The sequence below is a fragment of the Lepidochelys olivacea genome (genome assembly GCF_965140295.1).
Source record: "Lepidochelys olivacea isolate rLepOli2 genome assembly, chromosome: 9".
Classification (NCBI taxonomy): Eukaryota; Metazoa; Chordata; order Testudines; family Cheloniidae; genus Lepidochelys; species Lepidochelys olivacea.
In genome coordinates this window covers 23,349,883-23,369,116 of record NC_140419.1, presented here as the reverse complement: position 1 = coordinate 23,369,116, position 19,234 = coordinate 23,349,883, and the positions used below count along the sequence as shown (strand labels likewise).

The 19,234-nt window shown below is 39.6% G+C and overlaps 1 protein-coding gene across 1 annotated transcript in view; it reads left to right on the top strand.

Moving 5' to 3' along the window:
* Positions 1-9,657, top strand: part of RSRC1 (arginine and serine rich coiled-coil 1) — a 369,693-nt gene extending 360,036 nt beyond the window's left edge. The window contains exon 10 of the mRNA XM_084638898.1: positions 5,554-9,657. Coding sequence (XP_084495024.1) covers positions 5,554-5,646 — 93 coding nt within the window. The 3' untranslated portion in view covers positions 5,647-9,657. The remainder of the gene's footprint in view (positions 1-5,553) is intronic.
* Positions 9,658-19,234: the final 9,577 nt, after the last annotated feature.

Here is a 19,234-nt window from a genome sequence, read left to right as displayed (position 1 = left end):
ATCCATTTGAAAAGTTACCGCTGTTGAGTAATCTCAACCGGAATCTCTTTGGCCTGCTTCTTCATGAATCATTGATCATTTTTTTTAACCCATCAGATAATAATTATCCATTCTAAATTATGTGTCCAGTTAATATACAATATAAAATGAGAGCGAGAAATATACAGATTACACTGAATACAACTAATGGATGAATCAAATACTGTCCCGTAAAAACTCCTACATTTTCAGAGTTGTGTAGAGATTTCCTAAAGCCATTAATGCAATTTAAATCCCTGTGCAAATCTATGAAAAGTCAGTGGAAATTGTTTGAAAGTTTCTGTGGTTTGAGTTGGTGAACCAGAGTGATTCAGAGTATGCTTACACTGCAGTGAAACTCCAGCGTTAGTGGGACTAAAGTCCACAGACCCTGGGTTTGTAACCCCAGAGCTTGAGCATCTACATTAATTCTGACTCTAGGTTTACAATTTCTGGACCTGGGCCCCAAACTGGGCCCTCGCATGCACACTGCAGGACACAGACCTGAGTCAAACTACCATATTCCTGGCTTCCTTATGACTTCCCCAGCTGTGGCTGCTCTAGCCCTTGGTTCCTAGTGCAGTGTGGGAAAACTTGACTGTTCACCCTGCATGTTACAGAAAGCTGTCGCATCCCACCAACATCCCCTGCTGAGCCATTTTTTGAGTCTGCATGCTCCCAGCAACCAGAACTAGCAACATGGAGGAGCCACCATTTGAAGAGCTTCTTTTGATTGGGCTTTCACTCTTGTTTCGGGAAACTGGAAGAGCATCCATGAGATGCTGGTGGACATTCTGTGGATGTTTTCTGACTACTGAAGGCACCTGTTGGAAGAGGACGATGATACAGACATGGAAGTCTCAAACGGGCTGATGTTGCTCAGGACTCTTAGTATAGCTGCTGATCCCCCTATGTACACCTGTCTTTCTGGAGCAGGGCCACAAGAGCAGACTGACATGGGATGACCAGTAGTGGCTCCCAAACTTCTGCATGAAGAAAGCTACATTTTTGGAGCTTTGTAAGTGGCTTGCTTTGATCTCCAGCATCAGGACACATACATGAGAGTGGCCATACTAGTCCAGAAGCAGGTTGCTGTAACTCTCTGGGAGCTGGCTACTCCAGACTGCTAAAGATCCATTTGCTAACTGCGAACCAGTTTGGTGCTGGCAAGTCAACTGTGGATAAAGTGAGGGTGGAGGTTACTGAGACAATCAGGCAAGTGATTTACCCAAAAGTGGTGGGTACAAACAATGTCCCTGAAGAAATTGCTAATTTTGAGAGAAAGGGGTTTTCAAACTGCATTGTGGCCATTAATTGGACTTGTGTGTCCATAGTTCACCCTCCTCAAGGAACACATGAGTACATAACCGCTAAGTGTACTACTCCATTGTTATGCAGGTCCTTGTGGACCACAGAGGCCGATTTATAGACATCAGTGTAGACTGCACTGGAAAATTTCATGATGCCAGGGTTTTCTGCCTATCGGGAGTCTACCATCACGGACAGGCTGGGACACATTTCCCACCAATAGGGGGCATGTGGCAATAACTGTGGATTTACAGTATGGCTTGATGTAGATACAAGTTTTGAGATACAGTATTTGGATACGTCCCAGTTATCATGTGTCTATCTTTATTATTTGAAATACACCTTATATGATGTGATACAGTGATGGTAATAAACGTTGTTAATAAAGTAAAAGCCTTTATTTGTGAATGTGGATGTAAAAAAACCCAAAACCAATATTACACAGTTGCCAGGCAGACCAGCTACTATTAGCAAATCAAAGCACAGTAATAAACCAACACCAAAACCATTAATCAAACATAAGCCATGGATATAATGATGAAAAGAGTGAAAGCACTGCTAACAAATACATTCTCTTCTCTAATGTTGCATGTCTCCTGGGCCCCCGTTCTCCTTTTCCTTCCTTGCACATTTTGCTTGCATTGGCACTGCAGCACAGGATGGGGGCCTGCATGGGGTAGTCTTGGCCAGTCCACCCGCTGTTAAATTTCAGTTCCATGGGCTACCCAAACCTGGAATTGTCTAAACTGTTCCTGGTTTGCAGCACATGTTGCCATGGTATACATGGGCACAGCAGGAGCCTGTCTTCTTACAGCCATAAGCAGTTTCTTGAACAGGTCTTTCTGCTGCATTGAATCTTCCTCTCATGGCAGAAGGTCCTGCTCCAGAAACTGAGCTGTGAGTCTCTCCTTGTGTGCTTCAATTCTGTCTTCTCGCTTTGCAGCCTGTCTGTGCCTTTCCACTTTTTGCGAATCCTTCTCCCCTTCTGGTATTGCACCTTCTTGTTGGCCCTGTCCAGAATATTCACCATAAGTTCCTCAATGAAATATACTGCTGCTTGGACTGGTCTGTGTCAGATCTGAATTCCAAGGACCTGCTGGCATGTGCCTGTGCTGCCAAGGTGGAAAGACCAGCAAAGGTGGAAGGACCTAAAAATAAACATCAAACAGTGCTCTATTGTCTCAGCACTTCAAAACAAGTTCAGTGCCTCTGCAGGCAACTGTGCCTTGTGGAATCTCAAAGCCAGAAAATGATACTCTGTAAAACTGAACTTTAATATATTCTGAAAGGAATGCTTCAGTTCCGAGAAGCTCTTTCGACACAACTGAGTTAATCATAGTGAAAAGACTGCTCAAACAATGAGAATTTACAATTGTTTTTTGTTTAAAAATTGTAAACCAGGTGGGCCTGGGTTTGTTTTTTTTAGCAGGCAGGGTGGGGTGCAGCTTACTACCTAAGCCTTCTCTACCCCCTCAGGTATTCCACATTCTGAATGACATTCTAGACAATTCTAGAGGTTCCACAATGGCAAAGGGACATTTTATTCTGAGCCAACAGTGGTAAGCCAGCTGTGTATGCCACAGAGGTTTTCAAAGTTATGGTGACTGAGCAGCACACCTATGAGTGGAGTGGGCTGGTGAGGAGACAGTGGAAAATATGTCCTTTCCTAAAATTTGATTACCTTTCTGGAGTTCGTACTATAGGAAAAGTTTATCAGCACCTGGGATCAGGTCCAAATTCAGGGGGAAATCAACAGGATGCTGCATTAGCATATGTATGGATTACTGCACCTCCCTACAGCTCCATACGGCTTCTGGTGCAGGCTGCTCTGAAGGCAACTATCCAAGGACTACATACAAACACAAATGATAATACGGACTCTCAGACAACAACAATCTTCACCCCTCCTGGCCCACTTCTGGACTACATGCAACCCCCAGCTCTACTTCAGACATTGATTTTGTCACCCATGGACTACATTTAACCTCCCCTCACCCTGGACAGTTTACTAGTTACTGGCAGCTCATTACATTTTGGCATGGCCGATGTGTATTGCATGGCATACTAAAAGGGGGAGGGAATATAAGGTTCTTATTTTTAACACTCCAGCACAACTCTGTAAGAATGTGCGAGCATGTAGTAAAAATGTAATTATAAATACTTGTCTCATTGTTGCATGCGTGTCCTGGTCTCCATTTTGAATTCCATGCGGTGATATGGGGAAGAGGGGGTGGCTCCAATGTGGATACATACTGCTGCCTGTGGCTTGTAATAAATAAATTTTGTATGGGGTCATAAACCAGAAATTCCTCCCATCCTTTTATTAATAACAACAGATGTGGAGCTAGAAACTTACCAGACTGAGGGGCTACTTCTGCTTGTGTTTCTGCTGCTGTTTCCACAGTGAGCTGCTCCTCTGGGGGGAAGTCATCAAATAGTTCTTCCAAAGAGAGACCTAGGATTTGCTGCAGCTGCTCCAGCAGCAAAGCTTTCTTGGGAACCAGTGTGAGCACCAGAGTCACTCTGGCAGGTTGGTCCAGCACTTGCTGGCTCTTCTCCAGTCTGATACTGGATTCTGGGGTCAGAAGGTTGCCATACAGGTTGACTGGGCTGTTGTGAAGGACTGTTGGCTCAGTGCTTGGTGCAGTACCCAGCACCCAGTCAAACTCCTTGTAAAAGGGGCAGGATGACAGTGAGTTCCCAGAGGTGTGATTCTTATCCCCGTCTGTTCAGTAGTCATTCTCGAGCCACTTAATCTGTTCCATAAACTGGTCACCAGCTTGGTGAATCCCCAGCACTGCCGGCTTCTTTGCTATTTTCTGGTACATGTAATCATTCCTGGAACTCTTGCTAAGTCAAATGTTTTGCTCACCTCACACTAGAGATTAACCAAAATCTGACTGTGCTCTCATGACCAGGTAGCAGTGCTTCACAAAAGACTTCTTCCTGTCAATAGCCATCACAAATGCAGGAGAAGGTTCACTCTGCTTGCAACTCAGTAGATAAAATGAAGCTTAAATGCCGAGCAGCTGTACTTGAATCGGGGGCTGTTTCCATTTCCTGGGAGTTAACTGGATAGTCTTGGGATAGGCAGGACAAAGGACACTTCCCATGGGATTGTGGGATAGTGTTGGCAGACTGTCAGTACCTGAGTCTGGGAGGGCCCAGACCCAAGCTGCATCCATGCTAAATGACGGAGAAGTTTGGGCTCGAGTCCTGTGGCACTCGAGCTCGAACCCAGCCCCCTTGCAGGTCTGGGCTAGAGGGCCTGATGGCCTGAGTCAGACAGAATTGTGTGTAGACAGAAATGGGGTTTGGGCTTGAGCCTAAGCCCAGGCTTATATTGCAGTATTGTGTTAACATACCCTCTGAATACCACACTCAAAAAACTCTAGGGGCTTATCTACATGAGCGAGTTGCACTGGTTTAAACTAAGGTGTGAATTTAAATCAATATAGCTAAACTGGTTCAAACTCCTGTGTGGAAACTTTTAAATGGAAATAAGAGTGTCCACACAAGACACTCTTATTGAACCCGTTTAACTAAATTAGTTTAAAAACTAATTAAACCAGTACAACTTTCCCATGTGACCGGGCCTGACTTCTGGCTGTGGGAATTCTATCTGACCTCATGCACATTATAAAATCCCACCTCAATCCAAAATATCAAAGTGAAAGTTGGCTCACACATTTTATGCACTCCTAATTAAGTGGAATTTCATGTTTGTGCTTTTTAGCCCTGCTAATGGATATTTCCAAGGTTCTGCCATTATTTCAGCACACAGCTGTGGTTTTCTACTTCCATCCACGCCACAGGATGATTGTATTTAATTCAAAGAACTATATTAATGCAGTGTTTATATTTAAAATTTCAGTCATGTAGAAGTAAAGGAAACAAAAGTAAAGCTTCTACAGCAACTAATTCAGATACACATGGTGCATTTATAGTATTTTGCTGTATTATACTGCCTATGTTTAATATAGATGTACTAGCGGTACAATATGACAGAGCTGCAGTTGCTGTAGAAGCCATAACTTTAAATTTCCTGATGTTCATATGATTAAAATCTCAACCTTTTAACATAGATTTTGTATTTAATTTCCTTGTTTGGTTGTCTTTTTTGTTTTTGACAGCAGTGAAATATGCAATATCTGTATCAATACAATATTATCAAACCCAATCAACAACAGAAGGTTAAAATTAGTTGTCTTCCCTCCCCCTCTACAGCTATTCATTGAGAAGGCAGAAGCAGAGGAAAAGTGGTTCCAGAGATTGGTTGCTCTTCGGCAAGAAAGGCTGATGGGCAGTCCTGTGGCTTGAGTGAATTACAGGGAACTTCAACCAGAATTTCTTCATGATGCTAAGAAAAATCTCCTGTAAAATTGTTTTACTGTTAACATCTCTTAAAAAGTAAATGTGAGTTGTAAGAAGAACACAAGCTTCATCTGAATGGAGATACATGCTTTACTCTCACTCATTATCCCCTTTTATTCATTGTGAGTTACATGTATTCAATATTCAGAATAATTTGTATACAGGTAGCGCTTTGGGGATGAATGAAGACATGAGACTGTCAAAGAATGGGGAAAGGCTTAGGGCCAAATTTACTAGTGCTGCAGCAGGACGATATAAATGGCATCTCCTGGGGCCATCAAGGCCTCCTGCCCCCCAAGAGGGATTCAGCTCAAAGTAGGGCCTGTGGTCTTCCCAGGGAGAAGCAGCTTTTAATCTGGGTTTCCACATGCGTCCTGCCGGCAGAGGCTGCTGAAGAGATGTGCTGAACTGTACATTCACCCATTGCCCTGGCCCTTGTTCCTCACCAGTACAACGCATGTCTCGGGCAGACAAACCAGAATGAAAATATACGAAGCTATATTTTTTAATAGAAAGAAACATTGGGTTTAACTCTACTTCTGCCTTTTCCCACGGCCACCATGCTCGTAAAGATTCAATAAGCATGTATGATAAATAGTACTGCTATCCCTTTGAAACTCAAACGTGCAGATTCTCAGCTGGTTTAAAGAAATGCATTTCATAAACAGTTTTAAAATGTTTGGCATTCTAGAGGGGTCAGCTCTGTGTATGACCTATTAATGGGAAATGATTCATATACTGTTGTGTGCACCTGTACAGCAGTATATTGAAGAAGACTAAAATGGTCTCTGCAGTTCTTAAAACTAGATGGAGAGAGTGTTTCAGAATATAAAGTTTTCAGTTATCCAAATTGCTCTTTAAAACACGTTGCTAATGAAAGATTAGTCACATCTGGGGTAGCATTCAATTTATGAACAAATTAAATCTAAAGTCATAATATTTTTGGGAGAATGAGGGAAAGCAGTACTAAAGTTTTGGTACCATTTTTTGTTCCCTCTAGTGAACACCAATTAGTGTATTTCAGAACAAAATCTGAATTTCCATTCATTGTCCAGCAACATACCAGTCAGCTACATAATTAAATGCAAAAAAATGGCTCTTCTGAAGTACCTAACACATCTGTAGTGAAAATATTTGTGTTAAAGAAAGAGAAATGTAAACCTAACATCTATGGACAAATCACCTGGAAATAACCTGCATCAAGCCATGGGCAAATGCAGTCACTTTTTTAATATTACCTCTCAATAACCCAGACCTGTTCAAAAAGACGTTATAGAGATCTACCTTTGGGTAGATTATACATTTTATCAGGGGATTAAAATATGTTGAGATGCAGTTTCCATTTTTAACAACAGTGAGACTGGGACAAGTCTCATTGGGACAGGTTTAAAATAATTGTTTACTTTTAAACGTATCAAATCTCCTGCAACTAAATGAAGAGAAACTGCATTAATTGTCAGAGAAGCAGTGGTCAAAATGAATATTTTCAAAAGTTCTCTATTTGGCATTGTCCTCTTTCTAATTTACTGGTATGTCTTTTATAAATAATAATAATGTTCAGTTTCCAAGCCATGTTCAGCCCAATATTACACAGTTCTATAACGTTGTTAATATTTTTATTTTGAATTAGATTTATTTGTTTTATAATTGCATTTTTACAACTTCAGGGTATTTTGAAAAATTATAAAACCATTCGGTAATGGAAAAAATGGGATGTACCCGTATAGGCAGGGCTCCTTTGCTACTGATGATCAATCTACAGTGAAATATCAACCGCAAAGTCCATGTTGAATCATAATAGGGAACTGGGTCTGGCAACTGAATGGGAATAGCTATCACTAAACCTGCAATAGAAGGAAAAGAAGTTGTTTAAAACCTTGTGCTGAAGTTCCCCAGACACCATTTGGGATGATGAGCACATCATTCTACAGTTAGATTTTTATAGCACCATTTGCAGATTACTGATACAGGTAACCAACAAAATACAGTAATTGTACAAAATTCTATAGTTTTAAATGTACCCTGCTGAATAGCCCCAATAGCTAGGTGGAGAGGCTTTAAATTAATTTAAATGGCATCTTCTTGTCCTTTAAGTCTTATGATGCAGTTAAATGTTAACAGTGCACTGGGTATCCTACTGTGCCTGACTATTGGGAACATTCAAAACACCAAGCATTCTAAAGTTAATGGAACTTTGTAAAATTCCTGTGCCAGTCATCTTTAATGCTGTCAAAGGATGAGCCTGGCATATGGTTGCTGTATGGACATTTGGGAGTCCTCACCATTTTGGGATCTTGTCTACACAAGGAAACTTCATAGCCATAATTCACCAGTGGTATAGCTCCATTTGTAGCAACAGTGGAAGCTTAGTGTAAACAGGACTTGGGCATTTTTAGCACCTTAGACAATACAGTAAAAACACCCAAGTCCTGTTTACACTACAATTTCCACCGTTACTACAATCAGTAGTGAATTACCAAGTCTGATATTAAGGCAGGGTCTTGGATGGTAGTGAACTCACTCTGCACACTGAGTCTGCTTCTAAATAGGCAAGTAAAGTTTGCTTAAGGCCAGAGTCTGAATCCTTGGGGTCTTAATAGTTGAATATTGTGGACATGACTTAAGATAGACTGCATGATTGAGGTTGTGTAAACTCCCCATATCCTATTTGTTCTATGAATGATTAAATAAATTATTCATTTCCCTATCAATGTAAGGCAGATACTTCAGCCAGCAGAAATAATACAGGAGGGCAGACAATAACATTAGAAAGAAATATTGGTCTATTACTAACCATGAAAGAATAAGGACAACTTTGCAAATCTTACTGATTAAAACCATTTTACAAGACTGGTCCCAATATAAATATACCCAAAATATATCTATATTCTACAAAAGTTTGGTTTGTGAGCCATTGTCAGCTGAGGGAGAAACTAAATATGCTTCCAAATCAGACAGGCTGGCTATGAATTCAGATGCACCATGCACAATGGGGGCGTGAAAATCAAATCAATGAACACAAATTAAGGTCTTTAATAGTCCAAAAAATAAGTTCTTGCTAACTAGCTCTCCCCATGTGCTTTTCTTTTCCTGCTGCCAGTCAGGTATCAGGTCATACCTATACTTGCCCCCATGACCTCACTTCCTTGAAATCCTAAAAGGCACCTTTCATCCTGAACCTTACAAATCTCCATTGAGAGCTTCAGTTTCCTTTATTGATCTACTTTCCTCTCTGTTTTAGTTCCTTCATGCTGCTTTTGGAGGGTGGAATGGATTCTGGACTGAGAAAGGAAAAGAGAGAATTGTTTTTTAAATAATCCTAACTAAATTAAACCATAAGAATTCTTGGTGAATTGTAATGTCTCCTAACTCTTATCTTACATGCACTTCTGATGACTCTTTATCACCCATGATTTGTGACAATAGTTCATGTATGCTGGTCTGTACTTATTTTTTTCTCTTGTTCTGCCTTTTGGATACAATAAACAATGTGATGTGATTACATACATATAGTTTATATATGGTGTTTCACCTGTTTTAGAGAATGCACTGAAATAAACAGTGAATGAATTTAGGATTTGTGAAAGTTACCAGAGTGATGGCCCTGGAGAGAGAAGTCTTATATTTACTTACAAAGTGGCCATAGTATGGTGGGCAGCAGTCCAACATTCCTCACATTGTCAAACCCCAGAGTTCCTTAAACCTTACCTGGAGGAATTGCGTATACAGGGTGAGAGGACAGTTCAGTAACTTTATCCATTCAGACTCTGAGCTCTCTTCTGAGACTGCCAATAAAGTTATGATGCAGACATCTATCCCTAGGAACTAAATTAACTAACTCATTTCACTTAAACAACAAGGAGTCCGGTGGCACCTTAACAAATTTATTTGAGCATAAGCTTTCGTGGGTAAAAACCCCACTTCTTCATTTCACTTAGGCTACCGAACAGCCATCATAAAATAGATTATTTCCATTATAATCCATCTTGGCTGAATTTGATTAGGTAATTTTTAGGTAAAATATTCACTATCCTATTGCCAATCTCCTGACTTATCTGGTGCCTCTATAGTTCACTTTTAAATCGGTAAATTGCATGAAAATTTACTAATAGCTATTATATTAGTTTTAGATAGAATTGCTAACATAATATTTTATTTCAGGAGGATTTATGGTAGTGCAATATTGACATCTCTAAAACTGTTGTCAATGGGAAGCGGTTCAAATTCAATGGCCTGGCCCTAATTTCTAAGGCCCTGAATGGACTAGGACTGGGCTATTTTGAAGACAGTTTCTCGGACAGGAACTCACCAACAGAACTACAATCACAGGGGAGGATGAAGTTGTAAAGTTGCAGGAGGCAAAGGGAATTCAGTGAGGGGTCCTATCTTTTGAAAATCTGTCACAACAGAGTAGACTAAGCCCAAGCCTTGCTATATTCAGAACACAATGTAAGCACAACCTCTTCAAGCTGTAGCATTAAAAATAATATCATTAAAAGTTTATATTATTGCAGGCTCCCAAAAGCCCCAATCCAGATTTTTGGGGTTCCCATTGTGCCGAGATAGAAGAGAGAGAATCTCTCCCCAAGCTGACAACAGGGCTGCAGAGTATAGTCTCACAGGAAGAGAGAAGAGGGAAACTTTACAACAAATAAAACAATGGTAGAGAGCAGACTCCCACTTGGTAAAGTGTATCTGTAGTCCTTACATGCCTACATACCAAGGTGAATTGTGCACTTTATAAATACATAGCTAGACACAGACACTAAACTGCAGAAGAGACTGAAATGTTTTGTTACTGGAATAGTAATTTTTATGTAAATAGTTAAGTCCATCCAAGCAATGATGATTTACAGGCCTATATCTGTCTTATCAACTTTTAAGAGCATGTTCAAAAAGTGTGTATATGTATTCTTTTTCTTGAATATCTAGCAAATGTGACAGCCATTTGAACTGTAGTTCAGCAGGGTTTCTTCTAGCTGCCTATACAGCTGTAAAGGTCAACAAGTCTGATTGTGGTTATCACTGCTGGCCTTAGTGACCTTCCATGTGGGATGCAGTTCATTAGACTGCAAGTCTCTCTAGTCAAGCCTTCCCCTGTGGAGAAAATTGGTTGCTCTAGTTGGGTTCTTCAGACCTGTCCCCATCAATTATGTCCCCAATCTATGCCTAGCCGAACCCGTTCTCCCAAGCCTAGTCAATATGACTCTTTGAAAGCAACTAAATCATGTTAAGTTTTTTCAAAATTGCATTTCCCTATATAGATATAATTTAGTTTAGAAAAGCAATAAGGAGGACAAGGAGGGCTAGATGGCTCAGAGGATTGGTAATGGGATGAAGAGTCTTTCAGCTCTGCGTCACTAGTCTGAACACGTACCAGAGTCGGTAGTAACCAAAAGTTACCATCTGGTGGCTGTTGAGTTGCCTATGTGAAATGTGGTTAACGGTCTCAGTCCCATCCCTAATAGATGAGTATCCATGTCTCCCTCACCAAACAATACAGTTAGCACTAACTAGGAACTTAGTTGTAGTCTTAACAAAGAAGGCAATAGTGTGTATGCATGAAGACTGAACATGCCTTCTCAACCCTAAAGGTAATCCCTGCTGATCAGATTTGAGGCAAGTTGTCAGGGCAGCATGGAGAAGTTTGCAGGTCATGTACCTAATGGCTTTCTAGAGGACCCATCCTATAGAATCTAAGAGCTACCCAGGTAAATTTATATCTGAATGGTGAGGTTCCTAGTGGACTTAAAGAAATTCTCTGCTCTTCTCCCCTCCCTGTCCAAAGAGGCATCTCTAGAACTCTGATTCTATTGCCCATCAGAGCAGCACAAAGGAGGCACAGCCAAGAGACAGTTTCTAGCACATTATTGGGAATGGAGTAGGGGAGAATCACCTCTCTCTGTAAACAGTAGGCGTTCACCACTTCTGGAGGCAACTTGTATATTCTCTTGTTATGCACTATGTAAGGCAGGCACGTAGTGAACTTTATTAATTTCTATTAATCAAGACAGGAATAAATACATCTTACATTTGCAGGTATGTTGTGTTTGAGGCCAGCTGAATAATAATTATTGGATAATTTTTTTAGTGAATTTTACAGTATTTTTTCAAAAATATTACTTGCCTTTTTACCATTCCAGTTACAGATTTGGGTGACTATATCTAAATTAATTATATTGTTGAATAAAATATAACTTTTGTCATTATTTGCTCAGCTCATTTTGCAGTTGGCATTTGACTTTCATGGTAGTTTATTATAAATTGTTCATAAATGTATCTTCACAAAACACTGTGCATTTAAAACTCTAGAAAACTCATCACATCTCTAAAGCTGGCACTGTAAAAGCACTTAGATGTAAAAAAGGAGGAAGCAAGGATACCTCATTTTCACCAGTACACTTTAAATCTAAATAGTAACAGCTTAGTCCTTGTAAAACTGCATGGGAATTGGGCACTGTGCTCTCAAATTACCTTCAACCTTGACTCTGACATTGCTCCGTAGCAAGTGGGAATATGACAGAGTGGAACTGATCTGCAAATGCATCTAATCTTTTGTAACTAGCAGGTTTGCAGTGAATGTTCAGAAAAGCAACCTGTTTTATAATATATGTTAATTCTCAGTGTTTGAGCAATGGGCCTGTACTTCTCCAGACTCTTAGAAGTTGAAGGTCGCAACAAATACCATTAGAAAAGTAATCTTCCTTAGATGTGAAAAAATCCTTAGATTTTTATCCCTGTATGGACGGGAGTAACCCCCTGCTAGACTATTAAAATGTGAATATCCTGCTCTCTGTCAGTAAAAACAGTTATTTTCTATGGATTTGTACTGCCACAGAATGTAGTTGTGTGACTTTGATGTTAGGGTGATCTGGTCATGCACACATTTCTTGAACGGCTAGTTTCACTGTAGTGTTATGATGGGGGTTAGGCAAGCACCACCACCACTTCGAAGCTTTTGGGAGTGACAGCCGCCTTCTTTCAGGTTAACTAAGGTAAAAATAAACAGTCAAATGGTGTAAACTAGGCACAGATATTTTCCTACCATACTGAGCACCTTTCTGATTTTCACCCCTGGAAGTCAGGTCCTTGTTCAGGAGCACATATGCACAACTATGAGAAGCCTCTGACTGGTCACATTGTGGATTTCACACAAATTTGACCAGACTTGGTGTAAACCACTTAGCTTTCAAGCCCCAAAAATAGTTTCTTTATTTTGAACTGCCATGAAATTTGTATACACACATAGCTGACATGTAAATCAACTCTAATTAGCCATTCAATCTGTATCCTATGGGGTGTGTGTTGATGTGCTTTTTGTACTTTTGTTTTCTTGATATTACAGCTGAGGCAAAATCTTGCCCTATGCTGCATTGGTACAAAAGAGGGGACAGTCAAATTCTCAGCTGAGCTTCAGTGGAGTCTCACCCATTTAAACCAACAGAGAATTTGGCCCAGGGAGTCTATGTTCCCCTCTTATGCCAATGCAAGCAGCACCGTAAGATCTCTACATAGCGCTAGGAGAAATAGCCTGCTACCATGCAGGCTTGTGTACAAAGTTCCCGTGGGGGTCTGCAATTTTGTTGCAGGGGTTATGAGGATGTATAGCCTTCTGCCTGAGCTACTGCACATGCTGCTGCTAGCAAGAAGCATTAGTGAGAGGAGCATCAAAGTGATCCCCACAGGGCATTGCTCCCATCTTCAAAGAACAGTCCTTTGAGGTGTCAGGATGCCAGTAGAAGACTATGCATTGGCAGCATTTCTTCTCTGTCTCACAGTGCCAGCCAAGACAGGATTTAACTCTCAGTATTTAAGAAGTAAAATGTATCCACCCAGAGAAGACTTTCAAACGCAGCAACTTCTACACTTATTTTTAGAACACCAAAGGGAATGGCAAATGATCCAGCCGCTATTCAGTGAAATGAGTCATGAACTGAGTTCACCTCTCCTTCCTAATATCTTGATGTGTGGTGCCAAAGTTGTTTATAAATCAATAGCTATCTTAGACAAGTACAGTGGAGCCCATTTAAACAAATACTACTTTTGGATCAAAGCCTGGTTCCATTGAATTAAGTGGCAAACCCTTCCACTGCAACCAGGATTTGGCTTTTAAGAAATATTTTTTAGAAAGCTTACCTGTTTCAGTTTTCTCTCCACCAACCATAAATATATGCTGTACTGCAGTGCTGTAAAAACAAGAACAAAGGACAGAGCAAATGAAAATAAAAGGTAAAAAATTCAAAACTGATGCAAGGAAATACTTTTTCACACCAGGAGTAATTAAACTGTGGAACTCATTACCACAAGAAGTTGTTGAAGTCAAGAATTTAGCAGTATTCCAAAGGATTGTCTATTGATATTCAGAATTATAATAGTTAAGGATAACAAACATTTTTGAATAGATATAAAACCTCATACTTGGTCTTAAACCAATCTCTATTAAATATTAAACAGAGGAGAGCTTCATGGGGGTAGATTATCCTGCACCTACCTACTGTGGGGTTTCTTGCACGTTCTTCTAAAACATCTGGTACTAGTCTCTGTCAAAGACAGGATACGGAACTACATGAACATTGGGTCTTATCCACATTGACTATTCCTATGTTCTTGTGTATTAAATTAATAGATTTGGGGGGGGGGGGGGTAAACTTTCATTGTACTTAGTTAATGTAGTCAACTAGTGACCTGAGGAAGGGAACAGATATTTTACACTGATGTTTTGGGGAAACCTAATAAAATATATGTATCAAAGATTTTTTAGATTAATATCAATTTTAATTTTGTTGCACCTTTCTTTTAATCGCTTGCTTTATGTAGTTGCAGCCTTATGGATGGCCTAAAAGATACATGTCACAAGCTGGTGACCTCTAGTGCAGTCTAAAGGACATTTGTTACCCTGACTGCAGTACATAAGCATTATTTGCTTCTTTGTAAATTATTGATAATACTCTAATTCATGTTCGATGGAAGGAAGTGCATCTGCAAGTGCGTTATTAGTGGAAAATCATCAAGAACTTGTAGAAATCAATGATGAATCTATCTATAGTTAGTCCCAGTGTATGTTCTGCTTCTGCAACGATGATTGATAATGGATCTGCTAATGGAAATATCCAAATGTTTCTTGTTTATCATGTAGGACTTGGAACCTCTTAAGATGTGTGTTTCTCTGGTGCATGTAAAATATTCCATAAATTTATTTAATTTTTTTCTATCAGTTCCAAGGGAAAAACAGCAGTGTTTAAGAATATTTTACAATTGTATATACTGAGATTCCAAGATGACTCTCAAATGATCTAAGGTATTGTGCAGCAACTTCTGGGGTGGGACAGGTACACAACACACTAAGGGAGAATGGGAGATTTTGGCTGTATACAAGGGCAAACATGTACCACTTTGTGAGTTCAGTGGAGTTAGCCCTCACTTACACTAGAGCAGAATCAGGCCCACTCATTAGTCTGAAGACAGCAGGTTCATCTCACAATGTGGATTACATTACAACAGACGAGGCATAAAATCTTTTACTAATAGTCTCAGTGACTGTCTGTTCTCTGAAAGGCTTCACTCAGGTCCAGAAAGTGCTGCATTGTTCTGTTTGATCTGAAAGTAGTGTAGTACCTGATGGTGTGAGCTGACTTTTGAGGGAGCAGAATTTTTTTTAACAGAAAGCCAATTAATGAAGAGAATCCTTACTCAAAACTCTCGTTTAAATCCATAGGCATTTGCATGGAGTAAGGAGAAAATAAAAGCTGAGTAGGGACTTCAGCATAACTTTAGATAAAGTTCTCAGGAGGGCTGAGTGAAACATTAATTACAATCATCAGACCAGGTGAAACTCTGCTAGTTTGGGAGTACAATACAGATTCAAGACTCAACTGACCCTTTGACCAAGACTGAGCCCTTTTCCAATGAACTTAAGCCAATTAATGGTTCCCCCTCAAAACCAGTTAAACTTTGAATCCCAGAAATGTAGGGCTGGATGAAAAGTCATCAAGTCCAGCCCCCTGCACAGAAGCAGAACCAAGTAAACCTAGACCATCCTGGACAGGAGTTTGTCCAACCCGTTCTTAAAATCCCCAATGATGGGGATTCCACATCCTCCCTTGGAAGCCTGTTTCAGCGCTTAAATACCCTTATAGTTAGAAAGCTTTTCCTAATATCTCACCTAAATCTCCCTTGCTTCAGATTAAGCCCGTTACTTCTTGTTTTACCTTCAGTGGAGAACAACTGATCACAGTCCTCTTTATAACAGCCCTTAACATATTCGAAGATTATCAGGTTCCCCCCTCAGTCTTCCTTTCTCAGGACTAAAGAGTGTTTTTAACCTTTTCTCATAGGTTAGGTTTTCTAAACCTTTTATAATTTTTGTTGCTGTCCTCTGGACTCTCTCCAGTTTGTCCACATCTTTCGGAGAGTGTGATGCCAGTGCTCCAGGTGAGGCCTCACCAATGCTGAGTAGAGCAGAACACTTACCTCCCCTGCCTTCCATCTGACACTCCAGTTAGTGCACCCTAGGATATTAGCCTTTTTTGCAACTGTATCACATTGTAGACTCACATTCCACTTGTGATCCATTATAACTGCCAGATTTTTTTCAGCAGTACTACCACCTAGCCAGTTATTCCTCATTTTGTAGTTATGCACTTTACTTTTCCTTCCTACGTGAAATACTTTGCACTTGTCTTTCTTGAATTTCATCTTGTTGATTTCAAACCAGTTCTCAGATTTGTCAAGGTTGTTTTGAATTTTAATCCTGTCCTCCAAAGTGCTTGCAACCCCACCCAGCTTGGTGTCATGTGCAAATTTTATAAGTATACTCTCCACTGCATTACCAAAGTCATCAATGAAAATACTGAATAGTACCAAACCCAGAACTGACCTCTGTGGAACCCCACTAGATAAATTCCACTAGTTACTTGAATCAGCACTTTCAATCTTTTTGTTCGTTTGACCCCAAATCTCAAAGTGAAATTCAGAGTACAAAGCCCACATGAATTAAAATAGAAAAAGGTTGATTTGAACCCCCTGTGAACAGAAACCACTGAGCTTCACAGAGCAATAAGTATCAATTTATCTCAACACTTCTTACATGAGATGTAAAGTCAAAAATGTTTAAAGTAAGTGATTTATCATGAATCATTTGTATGGCTGTGCTTACCTGTACACAAAGTTGAAGACACAGACATACCAAAATACAAGAAAGAAGATATAGAAAAGGCAAGTGGGTGAAGTCTTCCATAATTTTGGCTTAAGAAAATAGATATTTGGGTACAATAAAACCCAAAACAACAGCTGTTCCATTTATCATGGTAATTCCATCTAGCACCAGAAGGTGGCCTTTAATAATTCGCTCTCTTAGGCTATGTCTACACTACTGCGGGGATCAATTTAGCGGGTCGAGTGAAGACCCGATAAATCGACGGCAAAGCACTCTCCGGTCGACTCCAGTACTCCACCAGGAATTAGAGGAATAAGGTAAATCAAAGTGAGAGCATCTCCCGTCAACCCAGTGCAGTGTAGACACCCCCAGTAAGTCAAGCTAAGCTACGTTATTCACATAGCTGGAATAGCATAACTTAGGTTGACTTACCGCAGTAGTGTAAACATAGCCTTACATTCGTGTTTTAAACGGTTAGACTATATTATGCTGTACTTGTGACAGGAGAGTGATCAATATTTAAGATCCATTGTCTTTATTCTTGATGAAACAAGAAAAAGTGTAAATTAACTAAAATAATTCTATTCTAGCCAAGAATATTACTTTTATAAAGTATGTTCCTAAAGTGGGTACTGGCTTCCATTCTCACAGCCCTGTTATATGCTGGAGCTTTGCCTAGTTAAATATGTATGTGTATCCAAGATCCGTAATGCAATTTTCGCTTCTAAATCTAAAACATCCCTGCTGGTTAAAACTAATCCTTGTAGAAAAATAGCAGCTGATGAGTGTGCAGACATACAATGAGCCATTGATATATTTCAGTGATTGCACAATGTACTTTTCAGACTTCTTTTAGTGTGTTTTTCTTACCTACGCAGTTCTGTTTAACTTCATGGTTTTTTTAGCTTCACAGTTAATGATCTGTTTTCTGTGTGAAACAAAGATAATATATCCCAAAATGACATAGCTATTGACAAGTGTTGCACAGTATGTAGAACTAAGATGAACGGAGACATTAGTAATAAATGTTTTGGGTAACAAACTAAACAAATACTTATGGAACCAAAAGAGAGAATAGAGTATTATAAATACCAACAAGATGTCAATATGGCAAAGTGACCTTTTGTTGTAAACAAGTATATTCAACAAAGGTGCAGAGTCGGAATAAGATTTAAATAGTCCTATTACCAAAATGAATGAGAATTAAGAAGGTAAATTAATTCCTAAGGGAAATCAATGTAGATCTCATTAGTTTGGGGACAAGATACCGTAAAACTTTTAATTAAAGATAATATTTACTCCAAATGAATAAGAGTTGGCAGGTTTCTGCAGAATCTATAATCTCATTTATGCAAAGATTTCTTATATTAAGGCAGACATCATTAATCTCATTGGAGATGCCCTCCAGACTGACAGTCCTATAGCACTGAGGTGATTTCCTACAAAAGCCTTTTTATCTACACAAAAGAACTCTAACTCAAGCAGACACAAACCATAAAAAGGTCTGAGCAATTAGAGACATCACTTTGTGCAAATAGGGTACCGACTTTATCATATGAGTGATCCTCTCATAATGAGCTCATTTATAATAGAGCTCCTCTTTCCACTAACAACCAAAATAAATTAACAATAGCTAGAACTCATCTTCCTTATTTGTCTGTATGGAGAACTATGTCTAGGTCTTCTATGACTTGGGAAGAAAATCTATCTTTAGAGTCTGAGTTAGTCTTCATGAAATTAGATAGGCAACCCTTAGACTAAATAATCAGCAGTGAGCAGCAGTTGAAAGGCATCACAATTCCATTTCATAATTGTATGGAAGAAAATAACTGGTTTGTTCTTACATAATGAATTTCACAGTAAGGCGAGACTGTGTTCTAGCCTAATTTATAACTTGAAACTTTAGTCATAATCTATTAATGAACTTTGTATGAATTACAGTACTTATTTAGGGGAGAAGACTGCAAAATAGTATAATCAAGCTGAAATGCAAATTTCTACAGATAACTCACCTAAGAGGAGGCGAGTTTGTAGAGCTGTTGAACTGCTGCTGAACGTGCCAGGTATGACCAAGTAAAACCTACTTGCTCTGCAGAAAAAAACAGATATGTGCTAACATGCCAGTAGCCTGGATACCAGTGAAATAGTAATAAATAGCAAACACACTTGCTGTAATGGATGAGGAGCTGCTTGTAGCAATCTAAGAATAATGATATGTAATCATTTTGTGATTTATGTGACCTGGTCAGATTTATGTGATTTTTATGTGACCTGGTCAGTGAAGTGAAGTTATAGCATACTGGGTTAGAAATCTTTCCTGTCTGCATGTATTGATCGAGCTTGAGAGGGCTGTTGGAAAAGCAATCAAGAAAGCAACAC